General features: G+C 41.4%; 1 protein-coding gene across 2 annotated transcripts; it reads left to right on the top strand.

The window, feature by feature from the left end:
• Nucleotides 1–1,443: 1,443 nt before the first annotated feature.
• Mterf1b (mitochondrial transcription termination factor 1b) lies at nucleotides 1,444–6,767 on the top strand. 2 transcript variants are annotated; one of them, XM_006503569.3, is made up of 2 exons: nucleotides 1,444–5,316; nucleotides 5,452–6,764. In XM_006503569.3, exon 2 carries the CDS (start codon nucleotides 5,477–5,479, stop codon nucleotides 6,620–6,622), a length of 1,146 nt encoding a protein of 381 aa, XP_006503632.1. In that variant the 5' UTR covers nucleotides 1,444–5,316; nucleotides 5,452–5,476; the 3' UTR covers nucleotides 6,623–6,764. The 2 variants fall into 2 exon arrangements, with proteins under 2 accessions (XP_006503632.1, NP_001036135.2); NM_001042670.1 differs by having other exon boundaries at nucleotides 1,483–1,534; nucleotides 5,452–6,767.
• Nucleotides 6,768–14,650: the final 7,883 nt, after the last annotated feature.

A 14,650-nucleotide genomic window follows, 5' to 3' on the forward strand; every position in this document is an offset into this window, starting at 1 on the left:
CATGGGTACTTCCTTCTACAAACTAACTTTACCTTCATTCTCTTGGGTTAATGGTGTAGAATAAGGGCATCTTTGTATTCCAGCCAGAGGGATTAAAGGAATGTGCTAAGGCATGTCTGTATTATAGCTAGAGTAGCCATGTTGTTACATTAAAATCCCTCTACAGACCCTGAGTGTAATTACAGGAAGATGTAGATTTGTGTAATTGACAAGGATGTAGAAAGGACATTTGTTTATTGAATCCTGGAATCTATGGATGGTGGTATTTTACCCGTGGGTTCTCTTAGAGGAATGGAGGGCTAATTCCTTTCTCACTCTAATTGAGTTTGTTGAGACTCAAACAAGGAAAAGCTAGTGAGGCAGACATAAAGGCACAATAATCAATATTACTAGTTATATCATTATTATCAATCTTTGGTTAAAAGAGGACAGGGACAATTCTGAAGATAGCACAGACATGGCATTTGATCTACACATTGAGTCTAAGTCCTGAGGGTTTTAAGTCTAATTTTAGGGAGGGGTTTATCTTGATGTAGACTTCCCTACTCTCCTCCTTCCAAGTGAGGTCATCTAAAATCACAAGCATCATCACATGTCACTATCCTTTCAAAACGAAATGGCAAAGGAGAGAGATTTGCATAGCAGCACAACTTTGATACAAAGTTGTCTCAACAACAACAACAACAACAACAACATCCCTCAAGGAAGATGAGAACCCCAGAACAGCCTCTTGGGAAACATTGTCTACCACACTGCTCCTAGTTCTCTTTTTCTCTTCTTTGCCCCTCATCTTTCCCTCCCTGCCCTTCGTCTTCCCAACCTCTCCAATATCTCAGCTGCACCTTTTCCTCATTGATATCACTTTCAAGAGGACTAAAGCCATCTCCTGGTGTTCATAAATGAAAATCCATGGGGCATGCTGAGGAGAGAATATTCTGGCAGAAGCGAGACCATGGGAGTTACGGTCCAGAAGGCCGAGGTTGTCTTGCTTTCCGCAAGCCACACGTGCACCGTAAATAGCTACTGAGTAATCCCAGGCAAGGAATAAGCTGTGATCAGTAGTTTCACTTTCTGAGTAAACTGATTATTAATAATTTAAATTCCCAAATAGAAATCTTTATTCTTACAAACACCAAACCAAACAGAAAAATGCAGAAGAATTTGGGGGAAAAAAAACCCAACCAACCTACCAAACAAACAAAGACCCCCAAGGTCTATAAAGCAACCTAAAAGAAAGAGATCAAACCGAACCTGTTCTTTGGTGCAGGCAGAATCTCAGCCCCAGCCAGAGGGAAGCCTTGGCGCCGCCCTGTGGTCTCGAACCAGCCCAGAGCCCAGAGTCCCCGCAGCCACAGTCTCAGCCGCCCCCTGCTGGGCTCCCGCGGTCAGGCGGCCGAGGATTTAGGCACAGCGCGCCGGGCTAGTGACGTCACCTCTGCGCCAGGCCGAGGCCGGAAGTCAGCCGTTACTTCCGCACTCCGCTCCCTCCCGGGCGTCCAGAGGCGGAAGTGAAAGGTGTCTACCGGGAGCGTTGGTAGGAGCGCGGATGCAGTGTGCGGGCTGGGGCTGGGGAGCTGCTGGAGCCTTTGCGAGCGGCTTGCGAGTCTCTGCTAGACAGGGCGATGAATGGCTAAAGGCCATTGCAGAACTGCCCGAGGGAAGGCGAGCCTTCGATGTGGGATTACGGCGGTTCTGAGTTTAGACTCATCAAGCCCTCCACACTTCGTACAGCAAAGAGCTCGGCATTGGCTCGGAATTTGTAACTTTAGGGACAGTGCCCACCCTTAGGTTGTTGTATATATAGGGCATTACGAAATAATGTATGTGTAACGTGGGGTTCTGGTATTAAAGTGCGTTTGCGATTCCGCTACCTTCCCCCCATGCGTTGCCGTTTTCTTTTTATTATGACTGAGAAATGTTTAGTTTGCGAGAGGTCGTGCATCTCACAAAAATGATTTGACCTGGACTTCTTTATTCTCTACTACACTGGCGATATTTTTGCCTTTTTCTTTTCCAAATTAGTGGTGTGGTGGTAGAAACATCGGTTTTTACCTTTTCTGGAGAGATCTAAAGTCTCTTATGACAAAGTCGACATCGATATGTAGTTCTGTTCAAAACAAAACAAAACAACCCTGTACACTTAAATGCTGTGTCAAAAGAGTAGCGGGATTGTGGAATTCCCAAAGATTAGCAGTTTTCTTTAAACACCTGTTAGCTTTCCAGCTGTGGGATGGGGTGGGGTGGAGGGGACGGGAAGGGACAGGGACATAAATCTTCCATCTTGAACCTCGGTAGTTACAGTCACCAAGATGTTGGTGATATTCATGAAATTTAACGAAGCTTAAGAAAATGGTTTATTTTAGAGGAAGATTGAAGGCAATTATTCGATATTTGCTTTTTTTAAAATTTGTCTTGGGATAGTTAATTTGCCAGAGGTTACAAATTCAGCTCAACAATCTGTTTTTAAAAGGACATTGTGTTTATACAATGACTTGCAAATACAACTTGGGTTCATGAAAATGACCCTTTTTCTTTTCTGAAAGAAAAGACAATTTAACTCAGAAAAGTGCACGTGCTTTCCCGCCTGCGAGTGCGCTCATATGTGAGCTTTGAGTTTGATAAGATAGTAGTAGTAAGTGCTGAGGGGAGAGAGCATCTACTGAGAAGGTGATGGGAATATGAGAATTATGAGGAAAAACAATAGGACATGCTTCTAATGGAGAATACACACACACACACTCATGTGTGTGACATGAAAGTAAAAGAGGGACTTTGGGAAGATAGATACAGATTCCATTATTTGTTATGTCAGTTAAAAATAATGAAAAGACAGCAAGGACACTGAGACTAAAATAGGCAGGAACAAGATTGCTTTGTTGCTGTTTTGAGTGAAGTTGATTTGGTAAGGAAGAGAGAGAATGTAAAACCCTCCTGGGGGTGCTTACCACAATGACATTAATCAGAGGAGCGCTACTTTGGGTGCTGCATGGATGCTCAGTTCAACTTTATATGTTGATACATTTAGAAAATATTTATTTGGAGGATAAGTTATATAAAGAGAAACAAAAATCTACTTGTGACAAGTCTAACAAACTAATAGTTTTTTTTACCCTTTTCTTAGGAGTCTTAGCAAACCTTTTTCTTATTTTATTGGTATTAGAATTTCTGTTGAATATTCTGTGTCATGTTTATCGTTTACCGTGGTGCTAATCATCTGAAAGGAATGAGCTGTCTGGTAGTAATCTTCAAGCTGATAGACTTAGTATATGTATCCTTAGTGACTGATTTTTAAAAATTTATTATTCATATTGTATTTGTTATAAAATGTATGTAAAATAGAAATTGTCACAGGATAAGACAAGTATAATTGAAAATTGATACTGTCTATTGGATAATTTTGCATGCTTATTTATAACGCTTCTTATAAAACTTGGCTGACTGTAATGTGATAGTCTTCTGTCCAGTTATCCAGCAGAGGTCATCCATGAGCATCTGGAAGGGAAAAGGTTGGATTGTACATGCTAGATAGAGCTTGCTTTCTTCTTTCTTTCCTTCTTTCTTTTCTTTTCCTTCTTTCTTTTCTTTTCTTTTCCTTTCTTTCTTTCTTTCTTTCTTTCTTTCTTTCTTTCTTTCTTTCTTTCTTTTTTCCTTCCTTCCTTCCTTCCTTCCTTCCTTCCTTTCTTTCTTTCTTTCTTCTTCTTCTTTTCTTTCTTTCTTTTCTTTTCTTTTTCTTTTTATATGTATATTTTATTAATTAATTGAGAATTTAATACAGTGTATTTTGATCACATTCACTCCACTCCTCCAGCTCCTCCTAAATTCACATCCCATTCCATAACCATTGAAGTTTTTGTTCTTGCTCTTTTTTTTTCCCATTTTTTATTAGGTATTTAGCTCATTTACATTTCCAATGCTATACCAAAAGTCCCCCATACCCACCCACCCCCAATCCCCTACCCACCCACTCCCCCTTTTTGGCCCTGGCGTTCCCCTGTACTGGGGCATATAAAGTTTGCGTGTCCAATGGGCCTCTCTTTCCAGTGATGGCCGACTAGGCCATCTTTTGATACATATGCAGCTAGAGTCAAGAGCTCTTTTTTTTAAAGCCATTAAATTCAGTTAGTATTGTCTGTATTCATTTGGTTATATGGCCATCATCAGAATGTTGGATCTACTGGGGCCCACACCCTTGACTGGAAAAAAAAAATTAAAGGAGGACATGGCTGTTCCTGGATTTGTTGTAACAGAAGGGTGATTGTATATATGAGGGAGAAAACAGCCAGAGGCATCTAGAAGGATCTAGAGTGGATATGAGTGGCAGACTGAGCTGGGTCATGTGAGGAGGGAGGAGAGGACAGGAAGAGAGGGCAACCTTGAGCAGCAGCCAAGAGACAAAAAGGCCAAAAAGGAACAAAAGGCCTGGCGTTGCTGAAATGGCTGGAGGGGGATGGGCAGCCCAGCCTCTGACTGGAGAGTTCAGGGTAGAGGTGGGATATGCCAGCCAGGAGGACCTTGTAACAGATAAGGACTGAGGGATGATGGGAGAACCTGGCAGCCAGGTCAACTTTGATATGTTTAATGAATACTTCAGCTAGTGTTCTTGGCAAACTCTTGTCCCAGGTTTAAGACCTAACAACTTTGAATTAGAAAATTAATTGCTCTCTCCTCCTTTCTGGTATTGGGGAATTGAACTCAAATCTTCATGCATGCTAAGGATATATAATGTATCACTGACCTACCTCTGAATTACAGTCCATCCCTCAACTATATCAATATGAAGATGGAAATGAGTTTAGAATTATGGCATTGCAACCAAGAAAACAGTTTGGAAAACTGAGATAGAGATTAATGTTGGCATCTTTTGTCTACAGATGTGTGTGTGTGTGTGTGTGTGTGTGTGTGTGTGTGTGTGTATGATCCATTTAAAGGGTATCATATGTCTAAAAAAGACATTAAAGATGCAAATTAGATAATCTGAAGTGTGTTTTTTTTAGAGCTTCATTTAGAGTTTGAGGTAGCCAGAAGCAAAGAGATCTAGTGTCTGTGGCAGGTTCAGTTCAGACATCTGGCAAGTTGAAAGTTGAATTGTAATTAAAGGGCAATTTCTTAGGAACAAGCCAAAGATGTCAGAAACCACAGAAAAGAGAAGAGGTGGAGAGGAGTAAATGATTCTGGAGAGTCAAAGCAGGCACAGTGAACTAAAAGAACAATACAAGGGCAGGGCAGCTTGGGGCAGCATGGTGTTCTGCTTCTCTGTAAGTCAAAGAGGAAGAGCCTTGAGTCCATAGGGACCCAACAGAAGCCATGAGGCAGGAGGTGAGTGCAGAACCAGGAGAGCTGGAGGGCGGGATGCTTTCTCCTGGAGAGGCCCCTTGCATTTAAAGGATCCGGATATTGTCATTAGTTAGTCACATAATATTGTATGTTAACATTATATGTTATTTTACACAGCATTTGAAAAACTTTGGGCTACCTGATGATTATGGCATCAAGAAACATCTGGTGTGTGAGAAGAAACTTTCTCTTTGATTTAAGAGGCTGGATGCTTCAGTATTCAGCAGAAGTTTTCCTCAAGTCGATTTCATTCAGGACGTTTAGTGTGGAATGCGACAGTAAGGACAAGGAGTCTTTGGAGGAGGAGAGGGAGGACCTGCTGAGCAACTTAGTCACCATGGGCGTTGATATCGACATGGCAAGGAGGCGACAGCCTGGAGTTTTTAACAAGGCTGTTACGAATGAGCAGGAGCTGAAGATATTCCTTCTGTCCAAGGGAGCTAGTGACAAAGTGATTGGTAGCATCATATCAAGATATCCACGAGCTATAACACGCACTCCTGAAAGTCTTTCAAAACGGTGGGATCTGTGGAGAAAGATTATGGCATCAGACCTTGAAATTGTAAATATTTTGGAGCGTTCTCCTGAATCCTTTTTTCGATCTAATAACAATCTAAACTTAGAGAATAATATAAAGTTCCTTTGCTCTGTTGGATTGACTCATAAATGCCTCTGCAGACTGTTGACCAATGCTCCCAGAACCTTCTCCAACAGTCTGAATTTGAATAAGCAAATGGTTGAATTTTTGCAGGAGACTGGTATGTCCTTAGGTCACAATGATCCCAGAGATTTTGTCAGGAAGATAATTTCTAAAAACCCTTCCATCTTAATTCAGAGCACCAAGCGTGTAAAAACTAACATTGAATTTTTACAATCAACTTTCAACTTGAACAAACAGGACCTGCTGCTTCTGATATGTGGCCCAGGAGCTAGAATCTTAGACCTTTCCAATGACTGTACCAAAAAAAATTACACAAACATAAGAGAGAGGCTGCTTTCTCTTGGGTGCAGTGAGGAGGAGGTACAGAGGTTTGTCCTAAGCTATCTGAATATGGTCTTCTTGTCAGAAAAAAAGTTTAATGATAAAATAGACTGCCTTATAGAAGAAAAAATCAGTGCTTCACAAATAATTGAAAATCCGAGGATTTTAGACTCCAGCATAAATACTTTAAAAACTCGCATCCGAGAGCTGTCCCATGCTGGGTATGACTTGAGCACATCCAGCATTGCTCTGCTGTCCTGGAGTCAGAGAAGATATGAAGCTAAACTGAAGAGATTATGTGGATAGGACAGTGTAGGAGGAGTCGCAGGCAATTGGACAGGTGTGGCACTGGTTCCAGTATGGACTTTTCAAACAGGAGAGTTTTGTTTTTGTTTTTTAATTATTTTTTTATTAAATTTTTTTAAATAAAAATTTTAAAGTATTTAAGATTACATTTATTTTGTATGTATTTTATGTGTATGTGCATGTGCTTATGTGTGTGCATGCCGAGGCACATGTGGAGGTTGAGGAGAGCTTTTAGGAGTTGGATCTCTTTCTGCTGAGTGGGTTCCAGGGACCAACTTAGTCATGAGGCCTGGAAGCAAAGTGTTTTTATCCATTGAGCCTCTTGCTGGCCCAAGAGTTTTGACTTTTCACAGCAGACACATGTATAATGATTCTGTGGGTACTTTGTTTTATAGCACATAAGAACTCACAGTTAGTGTGCTCACATATAGTTCTAGCTACCCCTTCTTATTTTAAGTTAACATAACAGTTCATTAGATGGTGCAGGCTTTAGCTGCTCTGTAGCAGCAGCAGCAGCAGCTCCTGATTTCTACAGTAGAACAGTATAGGAAGATTTTACAGAATGTGCCTTGTAGTTTCTGTTTGCATTTTAGCAGTAGATTTGGGTGGGAGCACGTGGAAGGCCTGGGTCGGATGCCCAGCACAGGAAGGCTGATGGTTATATGTGTTAGTTCTGTCTCTTCTCATTTTCAACCCCAAGATTGTCTCTTATTTCAATATGCTAGCCAATTGTAGTTCAATTTCAGAGTGTAATGCTAGTAAAATGTGAGTTTCCATTATTTTACAGTTTACATTTGAATAACTAGTATCCTCCCCTGACAGAATTAACCTTGGGTTGGTATATTCTGATTTCTTTTATACAGGGGTAACCTAGAAGGTAAAATAATGACTGCCCAAAGATGTTAGTATGTTAGTTGTGGGAAGCATTAGAATTTGGTAATTGGCACATAGGTATTAAATTTAAATGTGGTTAAGAATCTCAGTTCTTGTAAGCCTGAGGCAGAAGTATTTCAAGCAGCCTCATTTACAGTCTTGAGACTGTCTCAAAAATGCCTATTTTAAAAGTCTTAAGAAAGATTATCCTGAATTATTTGGGTGGACTACCTACAATCATATGGTCATTAAAAATGGAAGAAGGAAGTAGAAGAGGTGAGAGGGTGCCATGTAAGAGAGACTTGTCTATTTCCAGCTTTTGTAAAGGAAGAGCCACAGGTGAAGGATGGAGGTGGCCTATACACAGTGGAAAGGGCACAGCAGCACTCTCCCCTTAGCCCCAGGAGACAGGTATCTAACCTCTGCCCTGTAGCACCACAAGAAAACATTGTGTTCTCTGAAGATTGTACCTGGGCTAGCAGAGATGGTGGAACATCAATAGTGTTAAGTGCCTAAGGTTATCTAGAACGGACATAAGTATAACATGCAATCTTTGCGGTTTTAGAGACATGGTGGGGGACGAATGGATAGTGACTGTCAAGCAACATTAACTTTTTAAATAATAGGCTTTGAGTACAATCAAAACAAATATTGGTAGATGTGTATTCATATCCCAGAGTTTATTTTTTATTTTAAATGGAGCACTCAATATTGCTAAACTGCTTAAGCCTCTGCCTTTCCATACCCTTAACAACCTGCACTTAAGTCACACCATGACATAGGTTAGGCCAGGGCTTCAGAGTCTGTTTCTACTTAAAACCCTTCTTTACGCCAGGCAGTGGTGGCACAGGCCTTTAATCCCAGCACTTGGGAGACAAGGGCAGGCGGATTTCTGAGTTCGAGGCCAGCCTGGTCTACAGAGTGAGTTCCAGGACAGCCAAGGCTACACAGAGAAACCCTGTCTTGGAAAAAAAACCAAAAAACCCTTCTGTATTTGAGAAATGTTTATATAACCCTATATATGTATATAAATTAAGCATATAAATAAAACATTTGCTGATAATGAATCATAAAACTTTATTTTGAAAGAATTCTTTACATATAAATTTCCCATTTATTAAAGATTAAAAGCAAATTTACATACTCTGGATGGAACTGATTACCTTCACACAATCAATGAGCTCTTGGCTGTTTGGTGATGGAGAACCCAGAGCATAGTCGATGCCTTTTAAGATTGATTTTCTAATTGTCAGTACTATAGGTAGATGTGTAAAACAACTAAGGTATGTTTAAGGCCATTGCAGAAATTGTTAGAAGTTCTGTCTCATTCTTAGCTAAAATTAATTTGAGGAGTTTTAAAAACTGAAATTCAAGTCAGGAACTCAGCATTTTTAAAACTCAAACATTCTAAGAAAAGAGAGCCCCAAAGCTCCTCTAGTGTGATGCTTGCTGAAGAGTTACAGTCGGAAAATACTAAAAGCCATAACTATTATACTTTCATGAGAGCAGAAAACCTTAGGAACATTGAAACACTGCAATTCATAACATACAGTAGTCTTGCGCGCGCCCGACTGGCCAGCAAGAACGATGCTGCAACAGGATCCTTCTGCACATATTGGGAGAGCTTGATTGCAGAGGCGAAAAAACCTCAAGCCCAGAACTGGTGCTGCTTATATAGGCCTAGGAGAGGCGTGTCTCACACCTGGATTGGTTGTGCTTAGGTTATGCTTACCACCTCATTTGCATGCCCCCATCTGATTGGTTAACTTCTCTCTCATCTGATTGGTTAACTTTTCTCTCATCTGATTGGTTAATTTTGGTTAGTTCTCAAAACTTCACCTTGGCAAAAAAACTACTGCCTATGTATCCGTGGTGACCAGCGGTAGCCAGCGGTAGCCAGCGCTACCCTGCAACGGCACATGTGGCTTCCCACACAGTAGCGTCTAGCTGAGGCGTTGCTGGCCAGCAGTGGTCATTGACATTGTATGATGGAACCGGAAGCACAAAGTGAACACTGCGTGCCTTCAGGACCAAGTCCCTGAAGCACAGTTGTCACGCGGGTGAGCACTGCCAGAATTTGTTACATATTTGATTTTGAATTACTTTTTTGTTTCAAAAATTCACACAGTATCCATGTGAGACCCCCATGTGGGGTTGCGACCCCCAGTGGAAGAAGCTGAGGATCAGACGGCAGGGACAATACCCACCGGTTTTCATTTTCATAATGAAGAGCTTTTAGCACATCACTAGGATCAGTAGCTGGAATGTACCAAGTAGCTTGTACTGTACCAAGCAAGCAATGCAGGCCTGCTTTGCCCTCCCTAGTCCAGGAGGTATATAGACGACTTTGCCCCTTCTGCTCTCCTGAGAACGTTGGCCTGTGGTGAACCAGTGTTTCTTCATTAGTAAACGAAATGGGGTCCCATTCTTGGTTCTTTTTATATGAGTAGAATATGAGCCCCTGGTTGGAGACATTCCCTTCTTTTTGCTTCCCTGCTGGGTCACCTTACCATGTGAATATTAACTCGAATGTCTCTAAGTGACTCATGTACTTAGGACTACCTCATGCCACTTGGAACACTGTATGTATCTCGCAGACCTGCTCAGCCTCTTCCAAGTGCTTGCTGTTTTGATGGAAGAGCGATTCCTACACTTCACATGAGCACAGCATCCATGGTTTGAGCTTATCAATTGAGTGTCATGGGGTAAACTTCACTTAATTTAAAGTTCAGTTTAGTGTGTGAGCCCCTGGTTAAAAAAATTAATTATGGAAATTATGGGTCACTGATAAAATAGACTGATAAAACATTAAAATGATGTCCTAATCATCCTGTGATTACGCGTGTATAGAACTTGATGAGCTGTAGGAGAACTGTACACAGCAGACTGGCCATACAGCTTTCTAAAGGCAGATACCCGCAAGTCTGGTTGATGATTCAAACTGAAGGAACATTCCATAGATATGAAGAGGTTTTTAGTATGTTGTTTTACCTATAGGATCTGTTAGCCTCAAGCTGGAGGAAAAGAAATTAATATTCTTATATACAACTCTATTTTTTTAGTTTAATAGCTACTTGTTGCTTTTTAACAAATACCATTTCTTTTATTTACAAGTACATTATCTGCATGTACACTTGTCTGCCAGTAGAGGGCATCAGATCACATTATAGATGGTCTTGAGCCTCCATGTGGTTAGTGGGAATTGAATTCTGGACCTCTGGAAGAACAGCCAGTGCTCTTAACTGCTGAACCATCTCTCAGGACCCCAAATACCATTTCTTCATTGGACAGTTTTGAAATGATATAATTTATAAATCTTCTTTTACATTGCTTTCACCTTGACTTTTAAATACCTGTTATGCCATCTTAAGGCCTCAAAATATACACCACTGTGTTCCAGAAATGATAAGGAAGTTATGCCTATGACAACTCAATAATATGGCTGTCTAAACAAGATCCAGACAATGACAAAGCTCCTTGATGTGCCTTGATCTTATGGGGCCCCACCCCTAGAGGCATTACTGACTGCTGAAAGAGAGAATTAGTCTTCCCCAGAGATGAACACCTAAATGGTTATTCAATGGCAAGAGGTCAGCTCTAAAAACATACATGCAAGCAACACTAAATAGACTCAGTATGCTGTAGTAATAGACTACTCACATACATATGTAACAATAATAGTTAAAGAAAAGGAGGCCATGAATTTGAGAGGGAGTGAGCATGGGAAGAACTGGAGAGGAGAGGAAGGGGAGAAAATGTCAGGACATTTTAATTAAATAAGAAATTTAAAGAGGTACATAGCACTGTCTTTTTACTTACTTAGGTACAATTTCCAGATTGTCCACCCTTATTTAACCTGAACATTTAAAACTATGGCATTTATTGTGTGCCTGTATACAAAACTCAACAAGGACTGTTGTGTTTCTTGAATCATTGTAGGTAATCTGACCTTTATTAACCTTTTAATCCTTTGAGGAGATTATATTTAAAAAAAAAAAAACAACAATAAATGTAGACAGCCGGCGCCTAAAAGATGGCGCAGGTCTCCGGTACACCATCGCAGTAAACACCACCACTGCGCAGGTGCTAGCCCGAATCTGACACCAACCCCTGCAGAGCGGGTGCATACAAATTAAAGTGCTGGCAGACTGACCAATCCCAGGAGGACACATAGCCCTCCCCAGTGCTGGGGTGTATATAAGGAGTCCTCCCTGAGTTCCCGGGGTTCCCGTAGCATCAAGGCGTTCCTGGAATAAAGCTGTTGAGAAGAATCCGACCATGTTGTGTTTTTCCTTGCCGGACAAGGTGAGCACAACAAATTGGTGGGACCCGAGGATCTCGTGGATTCAGAACTCTTCAGCTGAGGAACGGCAGTACCGGTAAGTCTCCCAAATTGATCCCCGGTTAAAAGGAGGGATATGTTTTTCTCGCCCATAGACCGACCCAGTGTGGGTAGCTCTTAGTGTTGTTGTTTCGTTTTTTGTAATTTCTGGCTTCTGCTGTTGTTTGATAGAAGCAGTTAAGGCAGGTCAGAAAATTCTCACGGAACAACAAGAAAGTATGCCAGAGGAAGATAGGAAACACATAAGCAAAAGAAAGAAAAGGGGTGAAAAAGAGAGAGAAAAGGAGAAGGGAGAAAAGGCAAATTCAAAAGGGAAAGGAAATAATGAGAAAGAAAAGAAAATAGCAAAAATATATCCCTCATTAAAAGACTTAACAATAAGTTCAGCAAGTTCTGACTCCAGTGACTCAGAGCTTGATAAAAATGAGGAAGCAGACCTAGAAGAAGAGGCAGCTCGGTATAAGAGGAATAGGTATGATCCAGATTGGTCATACAAAAACAATCCTTTAAAAAAGGGAGTCGGCTGGCAAAAGAGTAAAATCGAAAGTGCCAACCACTCCACCTTTTAACCCTGAGTATACAGGAAAAAAGGAATCCACAAAAGCTGGTAAACAAGGTACCTCATTTTCCCCAGAGGTTTGGAAGGAAGTTGGACTGACTTTCCCTGTCTTATTAGATGGCCAGGGACGACGGTATCATGAGCCAATAGATTTTAAAACTATTAAGCAACTGGCTGAGTCAGTCCGTACCTACAGGGTGAGTGCAGCTTTTGTAGTTGCACAGGTCGAGGCACTTGCTAGATATTGCCTCACCCCGGGGACTGGAATAATATAACTCAGGCTTGTTTGTCGTCTGGACAGTATTTAGACTGGAAGTCCTTGTCCTATGAATATGCAGTCAGGCAGCAGCAAATTTAGCCACAGGACAAGATCCTCAGAGACATTGGGATGCAGACATGATTCTAGGTTTAGGACGTTTTGCTTTAGATCAAACAAATTATTCTGAAGCAGTCTATGCCCAAATAAATGAGGTAGCTATCAAAGCATGGAAGGCATTGCCGAACAAAGGCGCAGTCTCAGGCAATCTTACAAAAATCTTGCAGGGTCCCACAGAACCATTTTCAGATTTTGTAGCACGCCTCGTTGAAGCAGCCACTAGAATTTTTGGAGACCCTGATACAGCTATTCCATTGGTAAAACAGCTAGTGTATAAGCAATGCACTAAGGAGTGTAGAGCAGCTATTACACCCTATAAACATAAAGGTTTAGAAGTTTGGATGAAGGTTTGCAGAGAACTAGGGGGCCCATTAACCAATGCAGGCCTGGCGGCAGCTGTAATACAATTAAATAGATCTAATAATGATACTTGTTATAAATGTGGCCAGAGAGGACATTTTAGAAGACAATGCCCCGAAAATGAGAAAAGGACTCCATTAGATAAACCTAGACAGCCAGGAATATGCCATAAATGTAGAAAAGGAAAACATTGGGCTAATGAGTGCAGATCAACAAAGGACATAGAAGGCCGACCATTACAAGCAGGATATGGTGGCACTAGGCCAAAAAACGGACAACGGGGCCCACGTCCCCAGGGCCCTCAAATATATGGGGCTCTTCAGAAAGACCAGAAGAAACCTTGGCCGTCTCTCTGTCATCCGAGAGACCGCGGAGAGCCACTACTGGCTCTACAGGATTGGACCTCCACTCCACCACCAGACTCGTATTAACCCCACAGATGGGGGTACAGCCCATAGATACAGATTTTAAAGGCCACCTTCCCAAAGATACTGTAGGACTATTGCTTGGCCACTCATCTTCTGCTTTAAAAGGATTACAAATTACCCCTGGAGTGATTGATTCAGATTATATGGGGGTTGTGAAAATCTTAGTGGCATTTCAGCTATCTCCCCAGGAGATAGAATTGCTCAATTATTATTGTTGCCAAGTTTGCATAAATATTTTCCAGCAAATAATAAAATAAGAGGAGAGAGTTGACTAGGTTCTACAGGTTCTAGGTTCACTTTCTTATCAATGGAATTAGGAGATTGCCCCATGTTAACTTTGGAGGTTGAAGGACGATCCTTTCTCGGGTTGTTAGACACAGGTGCAGATCGCAGAATTATCTCCACTCATGATTGGCCGTCAAAGTGGTCCTTGCAAACATCATCTCAAAGCCTCCGTGGTCTAGGTTATGAGACTGCTCCCCTTTTAAGTGCTAAGGAATTGACTTGGAAAAATGAGGAAGGTAAGTCAGGGAAATTTTTTCCTTATATTGTGGATATTCCTGTGACCCTATGGGGTAGGGATGTCTTAACCAAAATGAATCTTAGACTAACTAATGAGGATTCCCCACAAGCCCGAGAAATTATGCCTAGTATGGGCTACACTCCAGGAAAAGGGTTAGGAAAGTCATTACAAGGCATGACTAGGCCAGTGCCTGCAAAGTTCAAACAAGATAAAAAGAAATTGGGTTTTTCCTAGGGGCCGTTGAGGGTGGTATACCCATTACTTGGAAAACAGAGGAGCCTGTATAGGTTCCTCAATGGCCTCTTTCCTCTGAAAAATTAGTAGCTGCCAGAGAATTAGTAGAGGAACAATTGAAATTAGGACATATTAAACCTTCCCAGTCACCTTGGAATACACACATATTTGTGATTAAGAAAAAATCAGGCAAATGGAGGCTCCTGCATGATCTTTGAGCCATTAATAATCAAATGCAGATTATGGGCCCCATACAGAGGGGTCTGCCCCTACTTTCTAGTTTGCCCAAAGAGTGGCCTATTATAATCATTGATATTAAGGATTGTTTTTTCT

Source organism: Mus musculus, chromosome 5 (assembly GCF_000001635.26).
Source record: "Mus musculus strain C57BL/6J chromosome 5, GRCm38.p6 C57BL/6J".
NCBI lineage: Eukaryota > Metazoa > Chordata > Mammalia > Rodentia > Muridae > Mus > Mus musculus.